We start from the raw sequence: 15,443 nt of genomic DNA on the forward strand, positions 1-15,443 counted from the left end.
TACTGTACTGTACAATGACTTCTTTGCAATGATATTATCTGATTTTACTCCGATTTTTTCTGAAGTATGTATGACTTTTTTAAAACAGTAATTATAAGTTAAATATGATAAGGGTACAATCCATTAAAGTAAAAAAAAAATGACGTTGAATTATTCTGTTCAAAAAAAAAAGAAGAAGAAGAAGAAAAGAAATAAAGAAGAAAAAAGAAAAAGATAATGAAAGATAATGGACGAAGTTCATGCAAAAATCTATACGTTCATATCAGAAGCAATTATAGAGACAGGATCTTTCTATACGGATAATCATTGTCGTTTGTTGATGATAAAACATTTAAAAAAAATGACAAGATAAATGAGAAATTTGGTTACCTTTGAACCACGTAAAAAATCTTGTGTGGAATTAGAAAAGACGTTTGCAAAAAGGTAAGGAGAAAGAATTCAAGTATCTAATACGTTCGTGTATGAATGTTAGTGCTGGATTATGTAACAACAAACTACGTTGTAAAAGAGAGTGGTGGTAATGTTTACAGGAATGCATCATACCGAGAAAACGTAATAATGTACAAAAAAAATTATGTTACATCTTGACGTAATTACTCATTTTAACACATTCCTTTTCGCCGATTAGACGTCGTATCTTTTTACAAACACAGCCGCTTAATGTTTCAGAGATTAACATTGTTTAAACGATTACTAACTTTCTTCCTAATAATTTGCATAATTTTCTTTTTTTGTTTAATATTATAATGTATGTACTACAAAATGTTGTCTATAATTTGATTTTTTTTTCTTTTTTTTTTTTTTTTTTTTTTTTTTCAAGTAAGTATTAAACGAATGTATAATAATGCCATCAGAATTACCACACGTATACGTGTTTTCATGATATTATTATTACGCGATATTATAGTTATATCAGGGCTCAATTTTACGGTAGATAAATTCGTTTCTTATCTCTATTCTTTCATGTATCTTTATGATTTACTTACTTATTACATACATTTACATGCATTCGATTTTTATTCAAAATTTATATAGCGTCAAAAAAAATTTTTTTTTTTTCTTAATTAAAAAAATAAATATTCTTTCTTTTTTTAGACAAATTGAAACAATAACATTAATGACATTATAGAGATCAAATATCAAAGTTTTATCTTAAAAGCACAAATGTTTGATATGGAAACTGTTTGATAAGTTTCCTGGTCGCTAGATTGATTGTAGAAGGTCCATCCAATAACTAACCAAGATCACCGGACATTACACTTCGTGACAACTTCCTTTAGGGCTTCATTAATGATCTTGTATACGAGACTAGAATCTTCAATCTCGATGAACATAAGGCGAGAATTCACACTGCAATTCTAGCAATTGATGCAAACATGATTTACCGTTCACAAGAGTTGAATTATTGTCTGAACGTAAACAACAAAAGGCTCTCATATCAAATGTTTATGACTTTAAGGTAAAACTTTAACATTTTTTCTGTGAAATGTCATTAATGTCATTGTTTTAAACTGACCAATAAAGATTTTACAACATCATAAAATTGTACATAATCACGCTGTATATCTAAATAATATATCGTTGATTACATCAAAGAGGAAATGATTCCAGATTTTTATTTCTTTAAGATTTTTCAAAGAAAAAAAGACACGTTTGATCTTTGACGAGTTCTGTAACGTGCTACACAATCTAAAAGATCACTTTTTTTTCTTCGTAATTACATCGAAGATTACAGTCGAAACGATCGTTTAATGCATTCGTGCCTATGCATGTCGACAACGTTTGCAGGAGCCTAGCGCTAATACAGGCATTATTGCAAAATCTCGAAATCGCGTGATACGCACTCGAAGTGCACTCGGTTGCGCTTGAAATATCACGGGATGGTGAATATTGCATGCAGGAAGGATAACGTTGCGCGCGTACCTTGAATGTTAAATTAGAAAATATTCGTTTTCTCCATTTTGTAAAGTAGCGCTCTTATCCGATTTCTTGATTTTGTGAAACTCGTAAAAGAATTGTAAAAAATTTTAACCATCAAAATCTAACAATCATTTTCTAATTTACAATTACATGTAACAAACTTTATACGTATACAAGAGGAATTATATGACATAATGATGATACTAACAAATAGAAACAAACATATTCCAACAATTAATTATGTCTTCTATCGATATTCACATATATATATATACGAGACTGTATAATCGAGGAAAAAATTTTATCTACGAATGTTCTATTCTCTTATCTCATCGTTTTTGTAAACATCCTGAATATTTTTTTATCCTAGTTTTATCGGTAATTTTAATCATTAATAAAAATTCTTTCTTTCCTCATACTTTGCGTTTCTTTTTACTATATCTAACGAATTACTTTCTACCTTCTATATTTCAATTTTGATATTTTCTATAATGAATAAAATTTGAACGGTCTGCCTTCTTTAAAATTTAATTTATCTATAAATCTGTTAATCGGCATATAAAATATCGGCATATAAAATACATATTAAGTTACATGAATAAATTATACGGATATGATAAATATGTATCTAACATTATACATACTTTTTTAACTATAGAAATCAACGATTAGCTTGTAACAGAAAAAAGACGGAAGAAAAAGAAATAGGAATAAGACACTCTCCGTGGTTGTGGTTAAAAAAGAGAAAGAGAAATAAAAAGAAAAAAAGAAAAAAAGAAGAAGAGAAAAAAGATACGAATATATTCGTAACTAGGAACGTGCAACGACTCAGCCACGATCTATTCCTCTTCCAAGCGCAACTCGTATATTTTCCTGCACGTATCTCTTTGACCATGACAGTGTATCCTCTCTCTCTCTCCTATCTCTATCTTTCTCTATCTCTCTCCCTGTGTCTCTCTGACTCTCTCTCTCTCTCTCTCTCTCTCTCTCTCTCTCTCTCTCTTTCGCTCTCTCCTTCTAACTCTCTCTCTCACCATCTCTATCTCTTTTTCTTTTGAGAACGACAGAGAGAGCATGAAACAGTTAGCGACGGCAGTCCCCAGTGCTCGCTCGGCATAATTCTCCGTTTCAAATGGCGTCGGCTTTAATCGAGCGCCGTGTAATTTACGATTTTCTCTGCATATAGTTTCTAGTCGCCCTGTATGACTCGTCCTTCATCGGTCACGGGTCGTCGTTGTAAAGTCATATACATATATGTGTACGTATACACTCTTGCGAGCCAACCGATGTCTCATCGAATTCAGTGATCGTCACATTACTAGGATTAGGTGAATGATCTCGACCTTGTCAACGTTGTATTTACATTATTTATACCAAACAATAATATTTCTGATTATATAAGTATATCGTTTTTAATAATAATATGCGTAATATTTTTTCTATCACCAATAAGGTCATTACTTTTAAAAGTTTTAACCTTCAGGATACAACAACTATTTCATCGACTAAGTTTTCTTAATTTTATTTCCTGATTTTTTACACCTGGAATTATGTAATTATCGTTTTATTTTAATTCCTTTAATCGTTTATTTCGATAAATTGAGTTTTTTTTAGAGTAAGTTTTTGTTTATTAAGTTATTAAATATATATTATATAATAAAGTTTGAGATTATTCTAATTGAAAAGAGACTTAAACTTTTCGTCAAATATTGCCACAGAGATTATCAAACTTTAATCGTATAAATAATTTATCGGAAGTTTCCAGATTGTTTGAAACTTTAGAATAGGATTGTATAATTAACAGAAAGTATACTTGACGTATATAGTTATCTATCGCAAACGTTTCCTCTGCCGTTGTTATTATCTCATCGCACCTAATAGTAAATTAATAATATCATAATATGCATATAGTGTGTGTACCTTATGAATCATTTGAAATTAGAAAGGTGAAATATGCAGCTGTATAAAACAAGAGATAACAAAAGGACGAAATCCTCTGTCTATGTGTATGTATGTATGTGTGTGCTGTGCAAGCAAGTCTAATCAAATTGACCCGTGACGGTGATTAAACAAATTGAAAGGTCTCGGAAATGTCAGAGCAAGACCTTACACTGTCCACTGAGAGTAATGAGGACTTTGTATCCTCAAGAATTAGAATATTCCAAGTAGTTGATAACACTACTCGCGTGTATCGAAATTTTTAAATATAAAAATTTATCGAATTTCTTACAAGGTTTCTGAATAATAACATGAGATATTGTAAACTAGTTATGATAATATTATTGTGAATCATTTGCATAATGATTTTCCTAAACGAGATATATATTACAGTTATTATTATACAAAGAAAAAATTATTGATAGAAATTAATTCATGAGATTTTTCGAAAATTGATAAATTATGTTTGTATATTTAAATTATACGAATAAACAATTATATATATATATATATGTGTATACGAAAAATACGAAATCGCATTATAATATACACACAGAAAGTTTCGCTTAAAATGAGCCACCTAAATATCTTTATACATGTACAAATATATATATATATATATAAAATGATTAGAATTACAAACAACTCAGATGTATTTATATCGCTTCCACTTATTTTGAACAACCCTGCATAATAGTAAGTTGTGACAAGGTATTCGAGGCCTTTTCGTGACTTCTGGCAATCTTCTGAGTTCAAGAGAGACCTCGAGAGAATTTTTAGACAAACGTTTTCAAAGGATAATATCTTTGAATGAAGAACACCGAACGTTCGTGTCTAATATATGTATTCCCCCACCCTCTCTCACTTATAGAATGCATAATATTAACATTTTTCGTCGCATAGCTGTTTTTAAGTTACGCATATTTAAGTTAATACTTCTCACTTTAGTCTTTCGACTAAATGTACTGTAACGATCATTGGATATGTAAATAACGATGATAACATGTTCCAAGTTTATAACTGTGCACAGAGCTATCCTGATTTTTTAAAGATTACACTACTAATGTCATGCATCTCATTGGCTAAATATAATTTAGATAAGTTCGATATCGACGTATAATAATCATTATTTTATTATTATTATCTAATAATTAATATTAATAATGCTACATCAGCTTCATTAAACTTCAAAAAATTGCGATTGTAACTTCGTTGATGATGTATAAATTGTATAAAAAATGTAAAAAAATTTTACAATACTTGATAATAAAATTCTAATCGACTAATTCCAAGTCGTAATTTTTTAAGCCGATAAAAATAAACTTTCGAACATTTATATGTCGTCCCTCTTTTTTTGCTCTCTCAGTATATGTTAATACAGAGCATCCTACAAATTTGAAAGTATAGGATTTATGTCGATCTTTATGCATTCTATTTTTTTTGCGATTTTTATGCAACAAAACGGACTTAATAAAACGCCTTGTAGAATTTTTAATGAAAAAATTTCTCTTTGTGTTGGTCTTATTTTCATTAAGTTTAATTCGTTAATTAAAGAACTCGCTGTCCGTTTTTATATACATTTTTATATACATATCTACATGTAATAGTGAAGATAATACAGAATTAAAGTAGAAAGGAGAAAGCTCCTACTGTAAAAGTAGTAATTATCGAGGTACGTCGTAAAAATATAACGACACATCACTTCCGTTGGTCGATTATCAACATTCTATTAATTGCCATTCGTACACTGAAATGATAAAGAAAATTACCTGATAATAACGACAATATCTGACCGATAAACGAAGTTTATTGTGCGAATATTGGGAATAATGAAATAATTATTTTATATACATCTTATGTATATAAAGAATAATGATTGTTACATATTACAATGATATAAATTATATAATTCCTGTTCTTTGCGCAAGTCGTATTTTATGTTCCTTATGTAATAAAATATATTTCTTATATAATTACACAGTAATATTTTATATATAGATGCATACATACATACATACATATATACATGAAATGTACGGACATAGAATTTTGTTTTAGCCCAAGTCGTATTTTATTTTGACATGTTATCTAGTCTTAATACCTGTGATTTAGTTAAACCATTTAGCCTTATAATAACACAGATAATAATTATGAGATAGATAATAAATACTCTGCTATTTGAAAGTTTTAAAATCTGACATCTAGTGTTGTCATACTGCGCGTAGTCATCAAAATCCTGTGCATAGAAATTAACTGCAGGTTCGTGCAAATGGAAAAAAAAAAATTATAGGTAACGTTGGTAATAACAACCGAGAAAATCATCGTTTTATGGTAAAAGATTCATCAGGCTGTAAATAAGCCAACTAACGGAACAATCGTAGACTCGTAACATACAACTCATTGCGAAAGAGAACCCTATTTCAGGATAGCTCGATCGATCGTCGGAACCTAAAAAAGGAGTTTCACGGACACATAGAGTAAGTACCCAAGAAAATCTTTCACTCTCCTAATTTCCTAATCCTAATACTATGCTTCTATTTTTAGTATCTCGAACTATGGTAAAAAAGACGATTATCTGGACTAATTAAGGAACACGATGATGTTACGCGTAATTAAATTTTGCAAGTAACATAATACTCTTATTTTTATATGAACAAATAATATTAATTTATTAGATATGTAGATACATACATAATGTTTTATCTGGAAAAGATTCCTTCTTAAAAACAACAAGTCCTTTTTTTAATTGTCTTTGATCATTTTGTAAATTTTTCTTTTTTCAATTGTTTATGTTAATTGCAAAGTACTTCAACGTTGTTTATGCTAATAATAATTTACTTTCAATCAGTTTACAAATAAAAAAAAGGAAGAAAAGTAAATATACGAAAATAACACACGTTAAAAAAATAGATATTACTCTGTCATCCTTATAGATCATATAATTAAGATTAATAAACGAGATATTTTTGCATTATACAGTCCGTTCGATGCAAACGAATGACGACAACTCCTCGATGAGATGGATGTATGATGGAAGGTCAATGGAATGTCGATGCAGCGAAAGGTATTTTTATTTCGAAATTTTACAAGATTACGTATGCCATAAATATGTACGTAATATGTATGTATACGTACATACGTGTGTATATGTATCTATGTACTCATAACACGTAGAAGTGAAAGCAGTGCAGCCAAGTGAAAGTCAAATTTACTACAACATCCTTCGTCTCTGAGATCTTGACGAACGTAGTTAATCAAGAAGAAAGAGAAAGAGAAAAGAGATTAATGACGATGATGATGATTCTCGAGAATTCTCTCATAAGATCGTATAACTTCTTTATTCACTTTATTATAGTCGTTAACTAACAATCATCTTGCCAACAATATTTTAACTACGAGCAAAGAAATGAAGTAAATATTTATTGTTTCTGATCTTTCTCTTTCTGCTTTTTTTTTTTCTAGTCGTTATTTGATAACGATAATATTTATATGAAGCTCTTATCTGATCTTGAAACTTTGCTGACCTTGTACGATGATTTCCGTATACATAAATTTACATAATGTTCGTTTCGACTTACATAATATATTGTACGTTATTTTTATTTTTTTTCTAATCTAACAACAAGAGCAAGAATTTGTATTCCATAAGTTTATGTGATTGTAATAATTCTTTAATATATTAAAATTATATTTTGTGTATATATTTATATCTATTATAACGTTCTTATTTTTTTTTTTGCTCTAAAAATGACAACTTTATCCTTATTATTAATTATACGATTTAATAAATTTCTTAAAATTCGAAATGAATCAATTATATTCAGATAATATATTTTCAGCAAAAGATCTTATTGTTTTCGATCATAGAAACAATTAAGACAATTTACTCAAAAACATGTTAGATAGATTATGTTTTATCGATCTCGAAACAGTCGATTAACCAGATAACCCACACGTTGTCACGTTACGTATATCTAACAATAATAGTATTCGGTCGATTGCCCGAGAAATAAATTAATTGTTTTCTATTTCTCCGAGCTCGAACATATTCTCTTTCGTTTTGTTTACAAGGAAAATAACATCTTCGAAAAGTTCACACATTGAATTTATATGGAAAGTCTAATCTCCTAGGATAATTTCACAGGATAAAAAATGAAATAAAATAAAATCAAACAAAATAAAATAAATAAATAAAAACTAAAAAGGTATGTTAATCAACATGATTTCACTTTCACGATCAGGTTTGACTCAGTGATTTTAATTGATCGTTGGAAAAGTTTGCGAAAAACTTAAAGGGGACATTAACTTGAAACGACCAAAAAAGGTCTGCAAGGCCTTATCGATAGTCGTAACGAACTGGTTCACAATTTTAATTGAAGCTGGTGAAAGGAAGTCGTGCGACTAAAAAAGAGATAGAAAATTATTTCGAGCGTGAATTTCTTTAAAGGAATTAGAATAAAACCGAGGAATAGTAAATAAATCTTAAACAAATCAATATGAAATTGCTATTGATCCGAAGAAGAAAAAATAAATAAATAAATGAATGAATGAATGAATAAATAAATAAATAGATAAAATGAGCATTCTCTTTGCCATTAAGAGAAGGCTTTTTAACGATAACCGGATATATGGGAAATACCTACATAAAACTGTATTAGGTATAGGTAATTATATTTTCTACTAGGATATTAAAATTGAAGTGCATACTTTTTAATAAGTATAGATTTTCTGGATTCGTTCGATAGCAACGCAATAACGATAATCAGTATTTGAAGAAAATTATACAGGACAAAATGAACATTATAGCTTCTATTCTATGTAAATATAACGATGAGATACCTAATGGAGAATATTATATCGTTGTATACATAATATAATTATAATAAAATTGTTACGAGAGAATGTATTGTTTTTTACTGAGAGTAATAAAACGGCGAATGAAAATATATTAATATTCATTCAATGAAATAGTTCGACTAGTTAAAATACTTCAATTTTGTTTCGTAATGCATTTGTGCTTATATATTTAATTAAAGGATTGTCAATGATACGTAATTTGGTTATTTGAAGCTATCTTAGGAATGTACTTTCATTTGTGTATCAATGTGTTGTGTCGATAATTATTATAGTTCGTTCGTAAAAAAATTTCAGTGCTAAAGCGTATATACCTTTTCATGTTTTTACTATGAAAAATTTATGAATTCATTGATAACAATATTACTCATATGATACTGCATATAAATATATATAATATATTGTACGTGCAAAATATAAATATATATATATATAAATATAAATGTACATATATATTTTAACTTGTATGCATTGTACAATACATATTAAAAATCTATATACTTGTTATCACTCGTATGAAACAACATATAATATATGTATATATGCGTAATATACCGTTCGTCGCGTGCGAATACAAATAATAATAATAATAATATATATAATATATATATATATATATTAACATACATATATATTAGATGCATATATTAAAAATCTATCAATTTATTATAGAAATCGTTTCACTATCAATAAACAAATACTTTATATACGAATGTAATTTTGAAAATGTAAATATAACCTTTAAATATAAGACGAAATTGTAAGAAAGGCAAAACTAAGATTTTCATACGTATAACAAATGTATCTGATATCTTACAATATTCCAACGATGTATCGTCAGAGAATGATAACTAAAAGAAACAATAACGACAATAATAAAAAAAAAATAGAAAATCTAATAGGATTTGAAATCATTGCCGATCGGTTAAATGTAGAAAAGAAAAATGAGAAGAGAAGCGCGGGGTTAAGGCGCATTCCAAAGCAAGTCGCTGACGTCGCTGCGATCGCCAGAGGATCTCAGTGGAGCCCCACGGCTATACACGGGGTCCGCATTCCACCTGTCAGAAGGTGGGTTCCGCGCTCTCTTCTCCAACAATTAAAAAGATTTTTATATGGTGGAAACGTTTAAAAATTATTCATCATTCGTTTTTTACAATGAAAAAAAAATAAAGAATAATAAAACAAACGAAGTAAAAACAAACACACACGTCATTTCGAACGTAGCCATCCGAAAATCGAGCGTTCCAATATGGCAGGTGCGCCGTTCTCTTGTTTTTTCGATCTAGCGCGCGCATACATATATATACATATATATATACATATATATATACATATAAACACACACGTACATGCACACGCACGCATACACGTACCTGGAAATTCGAGGACCATTTCCTAATGTGACGATCGTCGTTAAAATTTATTCACTTCCTCTTCGTTTGCAGATTAACTTCGACGTGATGCTATTACGTTTAGACAGGATGAAAAATCCTTTTCTTGCTTCTCCCTCTCTCTTTCTCTCTCCCTCTCGTTATCTGTTTATCTCTTTCGAATTCGATACCACGCGCGAACTAGACTAATGTAAGATTATTTCGTTGGATCACTCGCGTGGCACGATCGTATTTCAATCGTTTTCTTCGACCGTTCGGAAGTTAACGACACAGAACGTAATACCGTACAAGAACTTAAGAAGTTACGAAGGATATCGTAACTTAACGCGTCTTGAAAACAAGCGACGAGACGATTCGAACGGCGTTCGCCACGGCAACATAACTGGACACCGGTTGGTAGGGGAACTGAACCGAGAAGGAACCAGTGTTAGAAGGGGATGCCGCTAGGAGGGGGTATGAGCGGAAGAACGCGAAAGGTGGTGAAGGGGAGGGGGGAGGTAGAGAGGGAGAAAGAGCCAACGGACCAGGAAGGAGGATGGCCGATAGGCGTCAACTTCCAGCATGTGTATATATATATATATATATATATATATTATATACATATATTAAATATACATACTTCCAATACCATGCATTGTATATATGGTTCTGACTTATATGGACATTCGAGCATAATTGAAATATCCTCATTGCTCCCCTTTCGCTACCTATAAAATATATATATATATACACACACACGCGCGACATATATACTATACACATATACATGTCCTTTTTCATTTCAAAACGTTGTTTTCTCTCGTAAGATCACGTCCATTATCTATGTGTATATGTATGTACCAATAAAGGATGTCCTTGGAAAAGATATTTGTTTTTAACGAAAGAAATATATTATTCGAATCAAAACAATGCCAAAAATGTTTCGTCAATTTAGATTACGTATTGGAAACTTATAAATAAAGTTATGATATCTATAGAAATTTGTTATAGATAAGTAATACGATAATTTGATGAAATTATGGCAAAAGACAAATATTTTCCATCTCTACAGAAAATTTTATATCGGTGTATTAACCTATCTGTATTATACATAAGCAACGAATTAAATTTATAGTAGAAAATTATAAGTTCAAGTATTATTATCAGACATCGATAATTTTTAGGTAATTTGTGTTTTCTCTAATTGATTACATTTATCTTGTCGACTAAGAAAATTTTTCTAACCTCGTAACGATAAGACTATCTCCTTCATTGAGAAAATCCCCCGGTATATGTACATATGTACTTGAGAACATTTTGTATGTGCTTAGGTTCTTTCTATACAGAGATAATTAATAAGTCGACGAAAGATAATTTACCAAAAGCGGATCAGTTAATTAATAATGAATTTTAAAGTCGTCTCTTCAATGAGTAATTTGTGTTATCTTTGATGAGTCATGCAAACAAAGTCTTTGGTGTAATCGAGATCTCTTTTCAAATGTAATTGTGTAGGTAATGTAAGGCGTATATGTACAGCGAAAACAATAGAATGATAAACAATGAAACGAATCGAGTGTAAACAAAGAGAACGTCGAAAAATTACTATTATTTAACTTCGTTGTATTCGTCCTTGAGAGTCAAAGAAGTGTTTAAATGGTCATCATCGAGTGCACCATAAAATTACATAATAATTCCTTTTGGGATTGGGGTCAGTCGCATACTAAAGTCGTCGAGCTTATATGTACATTTATGTATTATGTGTGTGTATATGTATATGTGTTTCTCACCGTTAGTATAGCTATTACGCATCGCAATCGTATAAAAGGAAAAGCATCTTTAATTACATATTAATTCATTATTTTTCAACTATATCTAGGATATATATAGGACGATTATATTTGGGTATAATTTTATGTACGTTAATTATTTTGATATAACCTTAACAAATTGTATAGAAATTCGATAGAAATTGGGTAAACAATGAATCAGAAATAAATTAAATTTCTTTATTATTACAATGGAAAATCGTAAATATAAATAATGATAAAGAATTGACGATTTTGTTTCCTTATATAAACTTCAATTGTCGGCATGTGTATTCTAAATACTAATAAATTAATATATGTTGCCGTAGCGTACTTTGTTTCGCCCACGTGCAATCAATCGCACGTGGTTTATTACGTATATAATTATTGAAACGGATGTTCCGATTATACACATTAATTAATTTATCGTGCTATTTATGTTCTTTAATTGTGTTTAATGCGACTTTATATTTTATTAATATTTCTGTTAATTCGTTTGTAAATAATTGTTTTTATAAGTGTGTAAGTTGTGTGAAGTAGTGCGATCTTCTGCGAAGAAAAATTTTATATAAAATGGCAAATTTTGTGGAGTTACTGAATTTTTTCGAACAAGATGATAAACAATATAATGCGTTTTTGCAAGATTTATTAACATTTGACGATGATATACCGTTTAAAACAGAAGAGGTAAAAATTCGTCGACCTAACCTCTTTATTTCATGTCTCTTTGGAATTCTCTAAAAATAATCTACGAATTGTTCTAATGACCTGTAAATGTTTGTACTTTTTAGGTAAATACAGTAAATGATGCAATTATATCCACGATTAATATTCGATTAAATCAAGCTAATACTCGATATAACGGTTTGTTACTTTTAAATGCATATTTACCAAAATGCTCGAAAGACACATTGTCAAAATATGGTATCTTATGGATAACAAAAGCTACTCAAGTAGTGGAAAATATTCATAGTAATCCTCAACATCTGACAATAGCTTGTAAAGTTATTGGAAATTTAGTTACACAATGCAAAGTTATTCCAGAATTACATAAACAAATATCAATGCAAAATGTTAAACAGCTTTTAAATATTTTGGATAATTTAGAATCAGTAACGAGCTATGGTGCTACGTATTATCTTCTTGCTACTTTATTATATCATTACCCTGAAGTTTGTGAGCGGTTTCAAGTATGTTCCTACTAAAAAAATTTTCAGATAATTTAGAATTTGTTTTAATCTTTTTTTGTTATTTCAGACATTAATTAGAAAGATGATATTTCTTCAAGTAGATGCTTCTCAAGCTAATTTAGCTGAAGCTGGAGCCAAATGTTTTGCTCTTTTGGTTAGAGCAACAGAGCGTAATTTTAAACCACCTCCGACAAAATTATTTTATACATGTTGGACATGTAATCAAGCATTAATTTGCAATAGTTTACACGATATAATGGATAGTCTTTTTTCTAATCTATTAGAAATTGAAAGTGTAGATATTTGGGATAAATTAGAATTATCAAGTATATCAGAAGAAAATATAGTAGAATATTATTCTAAACAAAAACAAAGGTTTACGAACTTATGTTTATACTTATCTACTATGTTACGGTAAGTATTTAATAATAAGAAAAAAGCATTTTTCTTTTTATGTTCTATTAAAAATATAATTTTTTACAGTGGATGCGAAGAGAAAAATTCTGTGTTACCTGATGATATTCTAAGAATATTATGTCGAGGTTTAGCTATTAAACCTATGAATTTGAAAAGACAAAATTCTTTTAAAGGACAGATATTATATCTTATTCTTCCCAAGTTACATATTAGTTTATTCAATGTTTTAAGTGCTCTTATAGAGGGGTAAATATATAATACTTATGACATAGTATTGAATTAAATAGTAAAGAGTGAAAAACTAATATTTTTATTTCTAGATTTAAAAAAGAATTAATACCATTTGGTTCAATGATTTTACAATTATTTCATCAAACATTAAAATGGACAGGAACTGTGTTAGAAGATCAAAAAACAATTGCTAGCAGTAAACCATTTAAAAATATAAGATTATCTGTATACAAATGTCTCTCACTATGGTTAATAAGTAACAATTCATTATCAGGCTTTGAAACAATCATGGATGAATGTCTTTCTTCTATACTTAAAGACATAATTCCAGAAAGAGATCGTGTACTTCTGAATGTAAATTGTTTTTTTTTTTAAATTCATTAAAATCATTTTAAATTGTTATGTGTAAGTTAGTAAATATAAATGTTTAATACAAATTTGAATATTTCATATAGGTTCAAAGTACAACAAAACATTTATCAAAGAAAGCCTTGAAACGTCTTAGAGATAGTCAATATGAGAAAAGTTCAACTTTAAATAATACAGTTGCAACTAAGAAAAATCCATGTTTGGATGCGGATTTATGTATAGAGGCTCTTATAACTTTACAAAATATTTTATTTAGCAGCAGTACTTACTTGAAAACAACACTTTACATAGTAAGATTAAGTAATAAGTATTACTGAATTTTGTTATAAATGTTATAGTAACTGTTATTTATAATTATGGTATTGACTATATATAATATTATGGCATTAACTTTATTTTAGAACATACAGAGTATTGTTATTCCACTTTTGTATGAATATTATCTTGGCTCACCTACAGAGACTTTCTATAAGGAAAAAACACAATGCCGTTTACAACTGTTAAAAATATTGAAAGATTTGCAATTAAATTCACATGGATCAACTGCATTTTCAACACAACATGCTATACAAATTTTTGAAATGGCTCTTAATGATTCTAATTTACATATTGTTCAAGAAGCTCGATGTGCATTATCAGAATTAGAAAAAATTATACATCCTCTTGCACCAACTTTATGTTTACCTAAAACTGAGTAATTTTAAGCAAAAATTTATATTTATTTGCTATATGACAATTATAGAAATTTTCTACAAACAATTTATTCATTTTTTAGGGAAATATCAAATGAACGTGATGAAATTTGTATTACTGAATCGAAGGAACAGAAAAGTATATCACATGAAGAATTTGCACCATCGAATAAGCGATCGAAAATAATAGATATTGTTACACTAAATGCTAATCAGAAAGTGCATCTAGATTCAGGAAATAATACTACAGCTGACGTAGTAAAAGAATCAATAAGTATAGATTCTTCTAAATTGGAAGATAACTCTTTACAAAAAAGCAAAAGTATTGTAAATAAAGTACAATTTATAGAAGAAAGAAATATTGAAAAAAATGTTGAAGATGAATTGCATAATAGTTTACGAAAAGATCAAATGGCTGATGAAATAGAAGATAAACAATTAAAGAAAATGGAGATAAAATTAACAGAATTGAATGTTGAGGAAAATTCTAGGATAGATCATCCTACCAATCTTCAACAAGGAGATAATAATTTGAAAGGTTTGGAAGAGAAGGAGGATGTATTAATGGATGATGAAAAAGAAATGTTACTTTCTTTTCATGACCAACTAAAGGATAATTAAATACGGTTTTATAGAACTGTTTTTTAATTTTTATAA

General features: G+C 29.0%; 2 protein-coding genes across 2 annotated transcripts in view; one reads left to right on the forward strand and one right to left on the reverse strand.

Annotated features, from left to right (window-relative positions):
• Positions 1-10,505, reverse strand: part of LOC122630316 — a 50,482-nt gene extending 39,977 nt beyond the window's left edge. Inside the window, exon 1 of the mRNA XM_043814692.1 lies at positions 10,086-10,505. The gene's annotated coding sequence lies outside the window, so the exon portion shown is untranslated. The remainder of the gene's footprint in view (positions 1-10,085) is intronic.
• A 1,617-nt stretch (positions 10,506-12,122) lies between these two features.
• On the forward strand, positions 12,123-15,438 carry LOC122630736 (proline-, glutamic acid- and leucine-rich protein 1-like). The gene is made up of 8 exons (XM_043815551.1): positions 12,123-12,574; positions 12,679-13,077; positions 13,145-13,491; positions 13,561-13,740; positions 13,815-14,079; positions 14,181-14,384; positions 14,496-14,788; positions 14,870-15,438. The coding sequence occupies exons 1-8, from the start codon at positions 12,461-12,463 to the stop codon at positions 15,405-15,407; spliced, it is 2,340 nt and encodes a 779-aa protein (XP_043671486.1). The 5' UTR covers positions 12,123-12,460; the 3' UTR covers positions 15,408-15,438.
• Positions 15,439-15,443: the final 5 nt, after the last annotated feature.

This window comes from Vespula pensylvanica, chromosome 7 (genome assembly GCF_014466175.1).
Source record: "Vespula pensylvanica isolate Volc-1 chromosome 7, ASM1446617v1, whole genome shotgun sequence".
Classification (NCBI taxonomy): domain Eukaryota; kingdom Metazoa; phylum Arthropoda; class Insecta; order Hymenoptera; family Vespidae; genus Vespula; species Vespula pensylvanica.

What these genes read in the sequence shown, in the direction of transcription:
- LOC122630736 (XM_043815551.1), top strand. Translation starts at nt 12,461, where the DNA reads ATGGCAAATTTTGTGGAGTTACTGAATTTTTTCGAACAAGATGATAAA. An exon ending in TACTTATCTACTATGTTACG is followed by an intron (nt 13,492 to 13,560) that starts GTAAGTATTTAA and finishes AATTTTTTACAG; the next exon opens with TGGATGCGAAGAGAAAAATT. An exon ending in TTATGTTTACCTAAAACTGA is followed by an intron (nt 14,789 to 14,869) that starts GTAATTTTAAGC and finishes TTCATTTTTTAG; the next exon opens with GGAAATATCAAATGAACGTG.